The 15,518-nt window shown below is 39.0% G+C and overlaps 1 protein-coding gene across 9 annotated transcripts in view; it reads right to left on the reverse strand.

Annotated features, from left to right (window-relative positions):
* Positions 1-15,010, reverse strand: part of DMXL2 (Dmx like 2) — a 179,537-nt gene extending 164,527 nt beyond the window's left edge. For 6 of the 9 annotated variants that reach the window (XM_078334244.1, XM_035259655.3, XM_035259654.3 and 3 more), the window contains exon 1: positions 14,704-15,010. Coding sequence is in view for 4 of the 9 variants with exons in the window: in XM_035259655.3 (XP_035115546.1) it covers positions 14,704-14,790 (87 nt within the window). In the remaining 5 variants the exon portion in view is untranslated. Of the gene's footprint in view, positions 1-12,152; positions 12,246-14,703 lie in introns of all 9 variants that reach the window. The other 3 variants (XM_078334246.1, XM_078334245.1, XM_078334242.1) reach the window with 1 other exon arrangement.
* Between the last annotated feature and the right edge of the window lie 508 nt (positions 15,011-15,518).

A 15,518-nucleotide genomic window follows, 5' to 3' on the forward strand; every position in this document is an offset into this window, starting at 1 on the left:
GACAAAATAGTTCCAAACTCATGAAGCTAGTATTACAATGAAACCAAAACCAGACAAAAACAGTACAAGGCAAAAAAACGGACAATAATATAGACATATTTTTACATCTATATTATTATTATATCTATAATATTTCAATAAAATATTAGCAAATCAAATCCCACTACAAATAAAAACAAAAATATACCATAACAAAGTGGGGCTTATACTGGTACTACAAGACTGATTCAATTTTTAAAACCTAATAACTGCAATCCACACATTAATAATTTAAAGAAAAAATATATAATCACACTAATACATACAGAAGAAGTACTTGACAATATTCAAGATTCCTTTATAATAAAAAAAAACTTTCAGCAAACAAGGAACAGAAAAGAATCTCCTCAGCCTTCCAAAGGGTATGTATTAAAAAAAAAAATAGGACTGCAATACAGAAAGAACACATATATATTGGAAAGAAAGAACTCAAACTGTCTAATTTGCAGCTAGCATGGATGTCTACATTGAAAATTCCAAGAAATTTACAAAAAAAAAAATCTTAGTGCTAATAAGGTCACAGGATACAAAATCAACAGAATCTGTCTAGCCATGAACTGAAAACAACTGGAAAATAAAATGTTTAAAAATATACCATTTTAACATAGCTCTGAAAAATTAAATACTTCTAACAAAACGTATCAGATCTCTGTACATACACTGATGAAAAAATCAAAGAAGATCTAAATAAATATAGACAAATGTTCATAATTAGAAGACTCAACATAAAGATGTCAATTCTCCACAGATTGATCTATAGATTTAAAAGAAAGGCAATTGGAGGCCGGGCACAGTGGCTCACGCCTGCAATCCCAGCACTTTGGGAGGCTGAGGCGGGCAGATCACGAGGTCAAGAGATCCAGACCATCCTGGCCAACATGGTGAAACGTTGTCTCTACTAAAAATACAAAAAATTAGCCGGGCATGGTGGTGGGTGCTTGTAGCCCCAGTTACTCAGGAGGCTGAGGCAGGAGAATTGCTTGAAACCGGACAACGGAAGTTACAGTGAGCCGAGATCGTGCCACTGCATTCTAGCCTGGCAACACAGAGAGACTCTGTCTCAAAAAAAAAAAAAAAAGGCAATCAAGTTCCCAGGAGGATTTTTTTTGTAGCTATAAACAAACTGATCCTAAAATTTAAATGGAAAGGTAAAGGAACTAGAACAATTAAAACAACTGTAAAAAGAGAAAAGCTGAAAGAATCACACTACCCAATTATAAGACTTATTATAAAGTCAGTAATCAAGACAGTGGTATTGTGGCAAAGGGACCGACACATAGATGAGTGGAACAGAATATTCTCCAGAAATAGACCCACAAAATTACAGCCAAATGATTTTATACAAAGATACAAAGGCAATCGGTGCTGAAACAACTGGACGTTCGTATATAAAAAAAAAAAGTCTAATCTGATACTTTATATAAAAATTAACTCAAAATGAATCATAGGATCTAAATTTAAAACACGAAAAGGTTCATGGAATATACAAAAAACATCTTAGCATACCAAAACCAAACAAAAACAGTGCAAGGAGAAAAAAAAAAACATATAGATTAATATTCTTTTTTTTTTTTTTTTATAAAGAGAGTCTCACTCTGGAGTGCAATGGCGTCATCTCAGCTCAATGCAACCTCCACTTCCTGGGTTCAAGAGATTCTAGTACCTCAATCTCCCAAGTAGCTGGAACCACAGGTATGTACCACCATGCCTGACTAATTTTTGTATTTTTAGTAGAGACGGATTTTCACCATGTCAGCCAGGCTGGTCTCAAACTCCTGACCTCAAGTGATCTGCCTGCCTCGACCTCCCAAAATGCTGGGATTACAGGCATAAGCTACCACACCTGTCCCATGTAGATTAATATTCTCAATGAACATAAATGTAAAAAAACTCAAAGAGCTAAATATATATATATATATACACACATAGATATATTTATATATATATATACATACATACATGCATGCGTATGTCCACTGCAGCACTATTCACAATTGCAAAGACATGGAATCAACCTAGATGCCCATCAACAGTAGACTGGATAAAGAAAATGTGATACACATATGCCATGGAATACTATACAGCCATAAAAAACAAGATCATGTTCTTTGCAACAACATGGATGTAGTTGGAGCCATTATCCTAAGTGAACTAAGGCATAAACAGAAAACCAAATACCACATGTTCTCATTTATAAGTGGGAGCTAAGTACTGAACTGCTTTGTGAGGACACAAAGAAGTGACAACAGACACCAGAGCCTACTTAAGGGTAGAGGGAGGGAGGAGGGTGAGGACGAAAAAAAAATACATATCAGAAGCTATACTTATTACCTGGGTGACAAAATAATCTATACACCAAACCAAGTGGTATACAACTTACCTGTATAATGACCTGCACATGTAGTCCCAAAACTAAAACAAAAGTTTAAGGAAGAATACAAAAAAAAAGGCTTTCATAGACAAACAAAAGGCAACATTACAATACCAACAAATTCACACCAAAGGAAATTCTAATGGAGATTCTCTAGGAAGAAGGAAACATCTCCAATGGAATATAAGAGAAGAAGGAAGAAACAAAGAGCCAAGTTACTCTAAATAAGCGCTGACTGTGTAAAATAAGAATGTCTTACAGACTTACCACAAAAGGATGTATTATAAGCAGGGAGTTAAAAGGCCGGGCGCGGTGGCTCAAGACTGTAATCCCAGCACTTTGGGAGGCCGAGGCAGGTGGATCACGAGGTCAACAGATCGAGACCATCCTGGTCAACATGGTGAAACCCCGTCTCTACTAAAAATTACAAAAAATTAGCTGGGCACGGTGGCGCACGCCTGTAATCCCAGCTACTCAGGAGGCTGAGGCAGGAGAATTGCCTGAACCCAGGAGGCGGAGGTTGCGGTGAGCCGAGATCGCGCCATTGCACTCCAGCCTGGGTAACAAGAGCAAAACTCCATCTCAAAAAAAAAAAAAGCAAATCAAAGGTTCTTGAATTGTCTAGAAGGAATGTAAACCCTCATAAAGACTTCAATAAGTGAAATGATAAGAATGCATGTTGTAATTTCTAAACTATCAAAAGAATAGAAACAGAATATGGAGTTTTAGGACTAGAGGGAAAAAAACTGAATGAAAAAGAATATTCATTTCAAAAGACACAAGAAAGGAGAAAAAGGGGAGCAAAGGACAAAAAGGAAAAAATAAGCACATAGTAAGATGGTGAATTTAAAAACAAACATGTCAGTAATTAAGTACAAATGAACTAGAAGTTCTAGTTAGCACAACTGTCAGGCTGTATTTTTAAAACTCCAACTATGTTATACAGTCATATGCCACATAACAATGTTCCAGTCTACAAAATATCCAGTGTACAATGGACCACACATACACTATGATGGCGGTCCCATAAGATTATCATGCTGTATTTTTACTGTACCTTTTCTACATGTTTAGATACACAAATATTTACCATTGTGTTACAATTGATTACATTATTCAGTACAGTTAACAGGCTGTACAGCTTTGTAGCCTAGGAGCAACAGGCTATACCACATAGCCTAGGTATGTTCTAGGCGCGGGTGCAGTGGCTCACACCTGTAACCCCAGCATTTTGGGAGGCCAAGGCAGATGGACCATCTGAGGTCAGGAGTTCAAGACCAGCCTGGCCAACATAGTGATACCCGTCTGTACTAAAAATACAAAAATTAGCTGGATGTGGTGGCACATGCCTGTAATTCCAGCTACTTGGGAGGCTGGGGTAGGAGAATCACCTGAACCCAGGAGGCAGAGGTTGCAATGAGCCACTGCACTCCAGTAGAAGTTGCAGTTGAGCCACTGCACAGCCCACGAGGCAGAGGTTGCAGTGAGCCACTGCACTCCAGCCTGGATGACAAGAGTGAAATTCTGTCTCAAAAAAAAAAAAAAAAAAACCAACAACAACAAAAACTATTTAGGTTTGTGTAAGCACACTCTATGATGTTTGTACAACAATGAAATCGCCTTACAATGTACTGAATGCATCTCCATTGTCAAGCAATGCATCACTGCATTTACAATTACTTAGGAGTTCATGGTTTTAAAAAAATAGCTTTGTAGAATGCAGAGAATGTAGATATTGGAGGAAAGCTTACATTCTAAATTAATGTATCAGAAAGAAGGGCAAAAATGAGCTAAGCGTTTATCTCAACAACTGAAGAAAAAACAGCAAAATTATCAACATAGAAGGAAATAAGGAAAAACATTAATAAAATAGAAAATACGTATATAAGAGAGAGAAGTGGTAAAGCTAACGGTTCTTTAAAAAAGATTACTAGGCCAGACATGGTGGCTCAAGCCTGTAATCCCAGCACTTTGGGAGGCCGAGGGGGCGGATCACGAGGTCAAGAGATTGAGCATCCTGGCCAACATGATGAAACCCCATCTCTACTAAAAATACAAAAAAATTAGCTGGGCATGGTGTCATGCGCGTGTAGTCCCAGCTACCCAGGAGGCTGAGGCAGGAGAATTTCCTGAACCCAGGAGTCGGTGGTTGCAGGGAACCAAGATCGCGCCACTGTACTGCAGCCTGGTGCCTGGCGACAGAGCAAGACTGTCTCAAAAAAAAAAAAAAAAAGACTAATAAAGTTGATAAACCTCTGTTGAAGAAAAAGGGAGAACAAATAACCAATGGCAGTAATGAAAAAAGAAGTAACAGAGATGCTGCAAACCTGCAAACCTAAGATGATATTAAGAGGCTGCTGTGAACAACTTTATACTTTTCGATTTGAAAATCTACACAAAACAGAATTAGAAAAATAACTATCCAAAACTCGTTTAAGAAAAAAAAAGTACAGTTAAACATTCTCAACTCAGTAATAATATAAGCTTCCTCTATGAGGACTCAGTACAACTTACCAAAATGTTAAATGGGGTTATCTCTGGATTATCCCATTATAAATGATTTTGTTTCTTCTGCATTTTTCCAAATTATCTAAAAGGGCATGTGTTACTTGGGGTGGGAGGGAGGCTGAGGACTGAGAGCTTTGGATTCCAGTCTTAATTCTGCCTTAGTTCTAACTAGGTGGCCTTCATTAAATCATTTAATTTCTCAAGAGTATTAGTATACTCATGTATGAAATGAAGATACTAGAATAGATTTAATTTGTAAAGCAGATTTAACTTCATGTATCAATTGAACATACAAGATAAATGTTAATCCTACTACTTTTAAAAATTGCCTTGTTTTCTATATACCAACCACATAAAGACAGCACTAGTTAATACTGCCGGGAAGAACGGCTACAGATCAATGATTCTATAGTCAAAATCATCACGTTAGTATATGATCCCCAATTTAACTAATTTATAGCTAATAACAACATACACAAAGTCCTCTTGTACAACAGTACACTTTAATAGCTAGTTTATCTTATATGTACAACGCGTAGGCACAAAAGTATTTTTTGAATAAAGGATAACCAGTAAGTTATACTTATCAAAATTATTCTGGGAACTGGAAACTTTCAGTTTTACTTTCTGTATTTCAACACTGTATGAATTATAAATTTTTTACAATGCAGATATTACATTAACTTTTTAAAACAAAAAAAATCTGAATTCTTTGTGGTTTTAGCTTTTTGCTTTTAACGGCCAAACTGTGCTTTTTAATTTTATCTATATAAAATTTGTCCAGCATAAAATTATCACAGCCATGTCTGGATGTCCACATATTAACATATTCTTAAAATTTCTTTAACAGAATCTTGCTTCTATCCAAGAGTACTCCTTTGGTTGAGTTCAGATTACCACCAAGTAGGGCAGCCACCTCAGTCATGTCTTTGTTAGGCTCCTCAATTTTCAATTCCAGGACCAGCCCAGCTGATTGTTAAAATGTGTTGTGGACTATACCGAGTGTCCCCAAAATAAATAGCTTGAAACTCTAACTACCAATGTGACTATATTTGGAGGTAAGGTAATATAAGGCTAAATGAGGTCTTAAGGGTTGAGCCCTATTAGACTTGTGTCCCTAAGAAGAGACAAAGACACCAAGAGTGCATGTGCACAGAGGAAAGGGGCCATATGAGGACACAACAAGAAGGGGGCAATGTACAAGACAAGGAGAAAGTCCTCCAGGGAAACCAAATCTGCTGACACCTTGATCTTGGACTTCCAACCTCCAGAACTACAAGGAAAAAAATTCTGTTGTTTAAGCCACCCAGTGTGTAGTATTTTGTTATGACAGCCCTAGCAGATTAATATAACATTAAATTCCTAAAATACAGAATCTCTACACTCCAGGTATTTGTCAGGCTAACCTCTAATTCATCATATATTTAAGTCTTTCAAAAGCATCACTGAGAAAAATTTGAAAACTACATGTCAATATCTCTTGATACATTAATATATCTCCTTGGATTAAACCAGACCGGCAGAGCTTTATACCTAGATTATATTATATCAAAGCTCTCTGCCTTCATCCCATAAAATTGCTTTTTCTAAGTATGACCTAATGCCACTGACCTATATCAAGAAGTGTTATAAAAAATAACCTTACGAAAAGATAACTGTTTTTATTATAAGAACATTGTGTATTACATTAAGTATCCTTTCCATTTACTAATTTATTAAGTACTTTTTTTGTACCATCTTCGGTGTTTTAGGTGCTAAAGAAAGCAATTAAGGGCATTGCAAGCACTCAGGTTTTTACTGAGTGGGGAAAAAAAGCCATATGAAAGTTTAGTATGAGAGGCTAACAAGACTTTATTTATATTTTAAAAGGAGCATTCTAGCTACTATGTTGAAAATAAACTGAGGGAGGATAGACTAGAGGCAGAAAGTGCAAGAAGACCATTTAAGATTCAACTGCCATAATTCAGGGGAAGAAAAATGATGGTGTCTTGCACCAAGGTCATAGTAGCAGAGATGATAAATAGTAGTCAGTTTCTGGATGCATTTTGAAGGTATAATTAATAGAATTTGCTAACATTAGACATGGGATATAAATGGAAGAGAAAAGACAGATTACAAGGAAACTAAAAAAAAGTGGAGTTGCCATTTATTGATTAAGGAAAGACTGGAAGAGGAGAATATTATCAGGTCTTTGTGATAGCTACTAGACCTTCAAGGAGGAGAAGTTAAAAAACAGTTGAGTATTCAAATCTGGAATGAGGCTGAGAAGCAGCAGTTAAGCATTGGAGAAGAAAACTAAGAAGGCTAAAAGAATAAAGTGTTTCAGTACAGCAGAAAAAAACATTTTTATAAGAAAGAAGGGAGAAACTGCTAGAACCATACAGTTGAGTAACAAAGAGAGCGCTACAAATCAGGGTTTCTCACAGTACTACTGACATTTTGGGCAGTTGTGGGGGGCTATCCCATGCACTGTAAGACAATTTATCAAAATCTCTGGCCTCTCCTCACTAGACGGCAGTAGCAATTCCCCACCTCCAGTTACGGCAATCAAAAATGTCTCCAGACATTGCCAAATGTCTCCTGGGGGACAAAATCATACCCAATTTAGAACATTAATAAAGGAAGCAGCCTTTGCTGAAAACAATGGTTATTCATCCACATAAAAGGAATGATCGTTGTTACCTATGCACAAGAAAATAAATAAGGAATTATGGGATTATTATGGGAAAGGGACATGATGATAATATGATTACCTCCTACTGATGATATCCTCTTAAGTGTAGATGCAGTCAAGGCCAGAAATGATATGAAGAAGTTTCCAGCACAAAACCAAAATCATACTCTTAAGAAAATGTATAGAATTTTGTTTTTGAACTACAGCTACCATATGAGCTACACATATCTGTGAAATTAGTCTAATTCAGAATTATTATGTTTTTTGTGTCCATCTGTGCCCACTAGCAAAATGGATTTATGATTTTTTAGTTTCTCATAAAATCACAAGAAAACACTACTGATTTAGTATGAATCAATGGGTTTCTCCTAAAATCACAGGAAGAAAACAATTATTTAGTATGAATCAAATTAAATGCCATTACTCCCAAGAAGCCCCAATTTTCAGAAGTGAAGGGAATCACTCTCCAATGATAATCCATCTAAGAGGATATTATTTATTCCCTTATAATAACCCCCACCAAATTATCACATATAATATTTAGAGGAGCCTAGCTCTATTTTCTCTATCTGAAAGAGATAAGATAACCACTACATTGTTTAGGTGTTCAGGACGAGGGGTAGACAGTATTAAAGGAAGCTTCAGGAATTATGAAGTGAGAAGATCTGAGAATAAAAATAGCAGGCAAACAAAAGAAAAAAATTAAGAAAACAAAACCCACAGACAAGAAAATAAGAAGTACAGGTAACTGGTTTCACATTTACATCAAGTTCCAGGATTACATGAGCTATCTTTAAGATGGAGTGAATATAGTCATGCCACCTTTCTAAGTTGTACTGGCTCCTTCAATAACAAGTTACATCATGGATCAGGGTTTCAGAGCACTAATGTAATGCAAAAAGATTCTACAAATTCGAAGAGACTGAAAACCCAAAACTTCTACTACAATATTTGGCTTCCAAATTTGTTTTTAAAAATTACTGACAAATGGCCAAGTGCAGCAGTTCATACCTGTAATCCCAACATCTTGGGAGGGCAACCCAGGTGAGGCCAAGAGTTCAAGACCAGCCTGGCCAACAATGGTGAAATCCTGTCTCTACTAAAAATACAAAAATTAGCCTAGCATAGCGGCACACACCTATAATTCCAGCTACTCAGGAGGCTAAGACAGGAGAATCACTTGAACCCAGGAGACGAAGGTTTCAGTGAACAAAGATTGCACCACTGAACTCCAGTTTGACAGAGCGACACTCCATCTCAAAAAAAAAAAAAAATTAAGCTGACAAACTAGAAAAGTCTTACATCTGAATTGTAGATATTCTGTATTATTATCCCATTTTAAATACTGTCTCGCTTTCATAGAAGAAAATTAAACTGGTCAGCCATGACTTGTTTTTCCACTGTGCCATTATGGTTGTTACCCAACATCCTATGCCCTTTCAGATAATTATATACTGAGACTCTGATTTGTTCTAAAAATTTCCCAAGATCCAAGTTAAGATAATCTGATTATAATTTCTAAAGTAATCTTTTAAATACCCCAAATGCTAAGAACAGAAATTAATAAAATAAAGATATTGGATGGGAAGAGGAAAGCTGCTAAGAGAACCTAAACACCATCACACTGGCCCCATCTCCCACCCAATACTGTATGGTGGCAGTCGCAGGCAGCTATTATCTGCTAAGTGCCAAGAACCAAAACATAATCAAGAGGCTCCTCCTCAGCTGAAAGCCCAAAGACTCATTCCTAGACCCACTACTTCATAAATGCTCTCTGCATTGCCTACCTACTGAGCCAGAAAGGCGGTTAGACTCCCTAACTGTGAGGTCTGATCAAGTCTTGTAAACACAAGACAGAAGCAATATACAACAAAAACTCCAGACCTACAACTTCAACACAACCACTTTATGTTTCTAGTCCATTTTCTCTTTTGGCCCCTGAAAATCTCTAGAGAAGTCCATATAATTTTCATTCATGGTCTAAATACTTAAAGAGTATCTTTAAGAACTTCTTTTACAGATGAAAAGACCTAAAATTGTTTAAGTGATTTAGCGAACACCATGTAAGTTGCTGGTCTCTGACCTCCCATTTTGGGGGAAGGCATTATTCAGAACCTTACCAGAGTTTCTGAGTAGTTGCCAGCAGTCTTATTGCTACAAGCAGGAAGGCTAACTAACAAACTACACAGGTACATAATAGCTTATATAATCCTATATTCACATACCACTAACACTAAGCCCAAGCCCACAAGGTTTTAAATGTATCCATTTAAATAAACAAGATGACTTTGGGAGGCCGAGGCGGGTGGATCACGAGAGATCGAGACCATCCTGGTCAACATGGTGAAACCCCGTCTCTACTAAAAATACAAAAAATTAGCTGGGCACGGTGGTGCGTGCCTGTAATCCCAGCTACTCAGGAGGCTGAGGCAGGAGAATTGCCTGAACCCAGGAGGCGGAGGTTGCAGTGAGCCGAGATCGCGCCATTGCACTCCAGCCTGGGTAACAAGAGCAAAACTCTGTCTCAAAAAAAAAAACAAGATGAATACACTCCGAGAGCAAAAGGGCCAATTTCTCTTGGAAAACAAGTCCATTCTAAATTCTTGACTTCTGTCTTTCCCTTTCCTGAGCTCAGCACAGGTTGACACATTAATAACCAGCCAGTACAGAAGCATGTTTCTAACTCCTTGATTCCCCTGGCCAAAAGTTATCTCTTAAGTCTTCCTGAATATCCACAAAAATTTAAATGCTGGTAATACTGCACAGCTGGCATACTGTGGTTACGTACATGCCTTTTACTCTCCTATTAGACTACCAAGTTCCTATACTTCTTCAATAAACTCTCTGAAATCAAGACTATGTCTTTAAGTTCTTTTTTTTAATACCCACAACGCTTAGCACACCTATGTGTTCAACATTTGCTAAATGTATTAATAGGTTGATCATTTGCAAAGTTTTGTGTTGCCATAACTCTAGGACTGAAATGTTATTCTTAGGTGTTCAGGACTAGGGGTAGACAGCATTAAAGGAAGCCTCAGGAATCATGAAATGAGAAGATCTGAGAACAAATCTTCTTATTTATCAGATGTCTTAACAGTATACACATATCTAAATGCCATAAAAGAGGTTATACAACATTATCTTCTAATTTTTAAATGAAAGGTTTTCCATTAATTTCCAAACTTTTGTTGGTATTTTAATTAAAAAACAAAATCAAAAACAAAAATTGAATGTCAAAATACCAGGTATGTCTTCCTGAAAAGTTACAGGTAATGTTTGAAAATCATATTTTTCAACATTCTACGAGAGTCTGTTATTTAATGAAGAAGTCCTGTGGTTAAAAAATAACTTAAGTGAAGAAAACAGTCACTCAATAATTTATCCTTTGTATTATGCCATTCCTTTGCTTCTGCTATTCTTGTCTTTCCAAACCTTCATCTTCCATTAAACCTCTTCTTGTTTTCCCAACTATCTCTTCCATGTCTTATAATTATATAAATCATCTTAATATATGCCAGCATATTATAAATTTCGTAAGAATGCAAATGACTTACTTATTTTTTGTAAACTTTGATCAATGTGTTCGAATCATGTCAGACTGGAGTAATAGTAACTGGCCCTATACATCTGAAAATAGTCTGCAAGCCTTAAGACCAAATGTTGAAAATTTTTAATTAAAAAATCATCGTGTATCATTATTTTAATATTTTAATATGTGTAGTAAAGTTGAAAAAAAAAGCCAAGGACTATGTTTAAGAAAAGTAATAACACAATGAGAAATTTATAATATACATTGCATAAACCCTCAAAACATTCACTGAAAGGTAGTTAGAAATGTTTTAAAGGCAAAATAAGTATAAAGCTCATACACAGTAGAAGATTCAGCTCTTTGAACTACCAGAGATTTGACTTATTGCAGGATAACAACATTTCCAAAACCTAGATCTTACACTGAAAGAACAAAATTGTTCAAAAGGTGATGTTTTAAAATGTGTTATCTACCACTACATTTACAAAATCACAACTGAATGTTTAAGATTCAATTTAATTCAATGTTAAGCTATAAACTGCCTAAACACTAGTGAAAAGCATCATAGCTTACGTGTTACCACTAAAACCACAGACATCAACTCAGACTGTCCACTACAGACTCCACTACCATGTCACTACTGCACAAATTGGGACATCATGACATCATCAAGTAGTCATTCACAGCCAACCAATCATGCCACCCACCATGCATGGCAAAATATATAACACACCATTTCTTTTAATTATTACAATATCATAAACTCAAAATCCTTTTAGAACAATTCTGTTCTTCAAAAATGTATCAATGTATAGACTCTGCAATAAAGTATGTATTTTGAAAAGGTTTTCAGGTTACCATGAAACACAACATAAGCTAAGAAATCATCAGACAGTTGCAAAACAGTAGTTCCTTCTACACTGTCTGGGAGGCCTTCCATCCATCCACTAATCCACCTATGCACCCTCACACCCTCTCCAGAGCAGGCAGTTTGATATTAACAAGGAAATATACTACCAAGAAAAGCCCACCTGATGAGAAGTCACAAGACCTTCATTCCAAGTCCTGGCTGGTCCCCTTTTTAGTCATCCGATCCAGAACTAAAGCTTCTTCATCTGATTGCTCTAAAATCAAGTGACATGCTCCATGAAGAGGAGTTTTGCTTTTTATTTTTACTATACAAATACAGGAATTCAGATATCTGTTAGTTGATTCTAGAGTGCTTGAAAGCAGCTTGTTCTCTCTTTTGTTGTTGTTGTTTTAAGCCAATTTGTTCACAAAGCCCAAGAGGTCATTTCTAGTTCATGGCAAAATTATAACTGGATCAGTGCATTCAAAACTAAGGTATTAAAATGAGATGGTGTGCTAAATGAGTTTGAATTTGCATTTGCCAAAAGACCAAAATAACAGTGTCACACACAGGCATCCTAAACCAGGTAAGTTTTGAGTTGAATTTGGAAGACAAAAAGGACTGCCTTGTTGCAACATTAAAAACGCAGGTTAGAGTAAGAAGATCAGTATGTAACAGAGGGGCCCAAGTAAGGAGTACATATAATTAAATACAAAGTCAAAGATAGCTGGACAATACTTGACAAATTTACATTTCCTAACACAGCTATTAGAAACAACTACATATTCTTAAGCCAAGAGTGATGTGGTAAAATCATACTTGAATAAAATTATCCTAGCAGCTGTGTGGAGGATGAAGAAGTGATCTGACACAAGTGTCACAAAATCCAGTATTGAAAACTTTTATATTAATACAAATAAGATTCTAAAATAAGGTGCTGGTTAAGGACATAAAAAGGAATAAATCTGGTAGACAATGCAGAGTCAAATAGACTTGGTGAAAGCCTGAATTAGGGAGGTGCAAAAAGATTTGAAAACGACTTTAAGCATCTGGTCACAGGGGGCCTACAGCAAAACCACACCTGCACAGCACTAACAGTTCTTACACAGGCTTTCATCTGAACCCGTTTATTTAGTTCTATACACCAGACCAGCAGTGAGACAGCACTCCACTTTAGATGGAAGCAGAGAACCACCACCATTATCACCACCATTCTAGCAGGAAAATATCTCTAACCGAAAATTCCAGATTTGTCTCTTGATGGAGGAAGCTCACTCTTCTAACCCTAAGGAACTTCCTCCCTAACTGCATTATTGGGAATTTCTTCTCTCTATCCCCCAAAGATTCTCCACACACTTGAAAACCAAGCTCAGTTCTATATGGATCTTTTAAGTCACATGTACATAAAACACAGATGACACCACTGATAGTGATAGGTGTAACAATATAAGGCAGGCAAATCCTATTTTTCAAGGGCTCGTTCTAAACTGGAGCTAGGCCAAGTTGATTACACTAAAAAATTAAAGTGGCTAAAAAGCAATCTTGTGGGGTTAATGTATCACAAAACATTAAAAAATAATGCTCCAGAATGCACTGCTACATAATGATTCTGCAGTTTTGCTAATGCTTCTTTTATTTTCTGCAGTTTTAAAAACACTGTTGGAAAGCAGACATCAGATCAAAGGGTTTCACTTGTGTAAAAACCATACCACTATGCTACTTCCAATTTTATCAAGCAGAACACTTATCAATAACAAATGTTTAATAAAGTTCTGGCTGCCTACAGCTCCTTTTAAGGAAGACCATGCATATATTGCATTTCATTTTTTAAAAACTCATATCAATCTATGGGAGTCTCTCTATGAGTAAACAAAGCTCTAGGGCTTGGTTTGAACATTTCCATTCTTAAAAAGGGAATGATGAGTTCAATCTCCTTAAGAAAGATGTCTATTTCATCTAGCTTTTAAGGAGGTTCTAAAACGTTATGTATACATACACTTTTCTCGAACAAACAAGAAAAGCACTGCAGTAAAATTTTCACATTGCCTTACTATATGTATATTTTTTAAAAGGCTACTTTACAGATTAAAATATTACCTAGGAGGGTTACCAAACTGCAACCTCCTGATAGGTCTCCAAGACACTGTCACTCTAACCCTTCTATTCTAAATCTTTCGGGCGCAGATGACGATTTTTTCTATTTTTCTGTTGGAATTAAGATCCTGCATATCAGAAGATACAGTATCAGGTTTAAAGCCACAGACTCCAGCAGCTCCTCGCTGCCCTAGCACAGCGGGCAGGGGGAGCCCAGGCGCAGCATCGCCTCCACGCTCGAAAACCAACACCAAGTCTCTTCACCTCCACGCCGAGAGCAGGTGCAAAACGGACGCTCTGGGGTTTCAGCGGCGCCACCACCTCACTCCGCCGCAGACAGACCCAAGGGCCACCCTAGGAGGAACCTTCTAGTCCAGTCACCTCGGGCCCGTTTGCTGGGGGTGGAGAGTGCGGTGGATTCCTAGCTTTTCCCCTAACGGGTGATTTCCTACACCAGCCGCAGAACGCACGGTCGCACTGGTCCCAAGAGGAACTAAACCCTAAGGCTGCAAAGGGGCCACGGGTGGGGCCCACCAACATCTCAAAGCCTGCTGAGGACGCGTGGGCCCTGGACAGGAGGTTCTGCCCCCGCGTCTGGACCCTGGTCTCTTCCCCTCGGGCTCCCGGTCGCCGCTCACCGTGAAGGGGACATCCCCGACGCTGCCCACAGAATAGCAGTTGTCTCCAGGGTTGACAGCCCCGGTGAGGACCTGATGCAGATGCATCTCCGGAGTCCGAACTGGACAGAATTCGCGAGAGAGGCGACGAGCCCCGCGCCCGGCCTCCCTTCGGCCGCGAGAGCCGCTTCCCTCAGTGCCTCCCTCGGAAACCCGCCCCGCGGAGGCTCCGGCTTAAGTCCTCGCCCCCCTTTCGCCTTCCCCCTGCTTCGTCCCAGCCATAGGAGCTCCTCCACCGCCGCCGCCGCCCGAGTCGCCGCTCAGCTGCGGAAATGCCCGGATGTTCCCACTGCCTGCTGCACCGGCGCACAAATGCGGGAGGAGGGCAAGGGTGCGTGTGAGGCGGGGGAGGGCGCCGAGGGAAGCGCGCGAGTCGGGCGCGTGCTGCAAGGGACGCTCTGCTCGAGGGAGAGGGCCTGCGCGCGCGCCCACCACCGGGGAGCGACGGTCGACGGGAAGTAGAGCCCTCCTCCCGCGGCAAAGCTCTCAGCTCAGTCTTTCTCCCCCCGCCCCGCGTTTGTGCGTGCGCGCGCCGTGGTTTCCAGGGCAATTGCGCGCGCCGCTGCGACCCTCCGTCCCGGGATTGCGCGCGCAGACGTACGGGAGTTCCCTTGGACCCTCCCAGGCTGCAGCGGCTGGGGACTGCGGCGGAGGCGGGGGTGGAGGCTGAGGTTGGGGTGGGGGCGGAGTGGGATGGAGGTCGCGCGGGGCCACGCGGCAGTCGGACGCCGGGGACGCGCAACGAGCCTGTTTTGCTGTGTTGAATCTATTCCAGA

The sequence above is a fragment of the Callithrix jacchus genome, chromosome 8 (assembly GCF_049354715.1).
Source record: "Callithrix jacchus isolate 240 chromosome 8, calJac240_pri, whole genome shotgun sequence".
Lineage (NCBI taxonomy): Eukaryota > Metazoa > Chordata > Mammalia > Primates > Cebidae > Callithrix > Callithrix jacchus.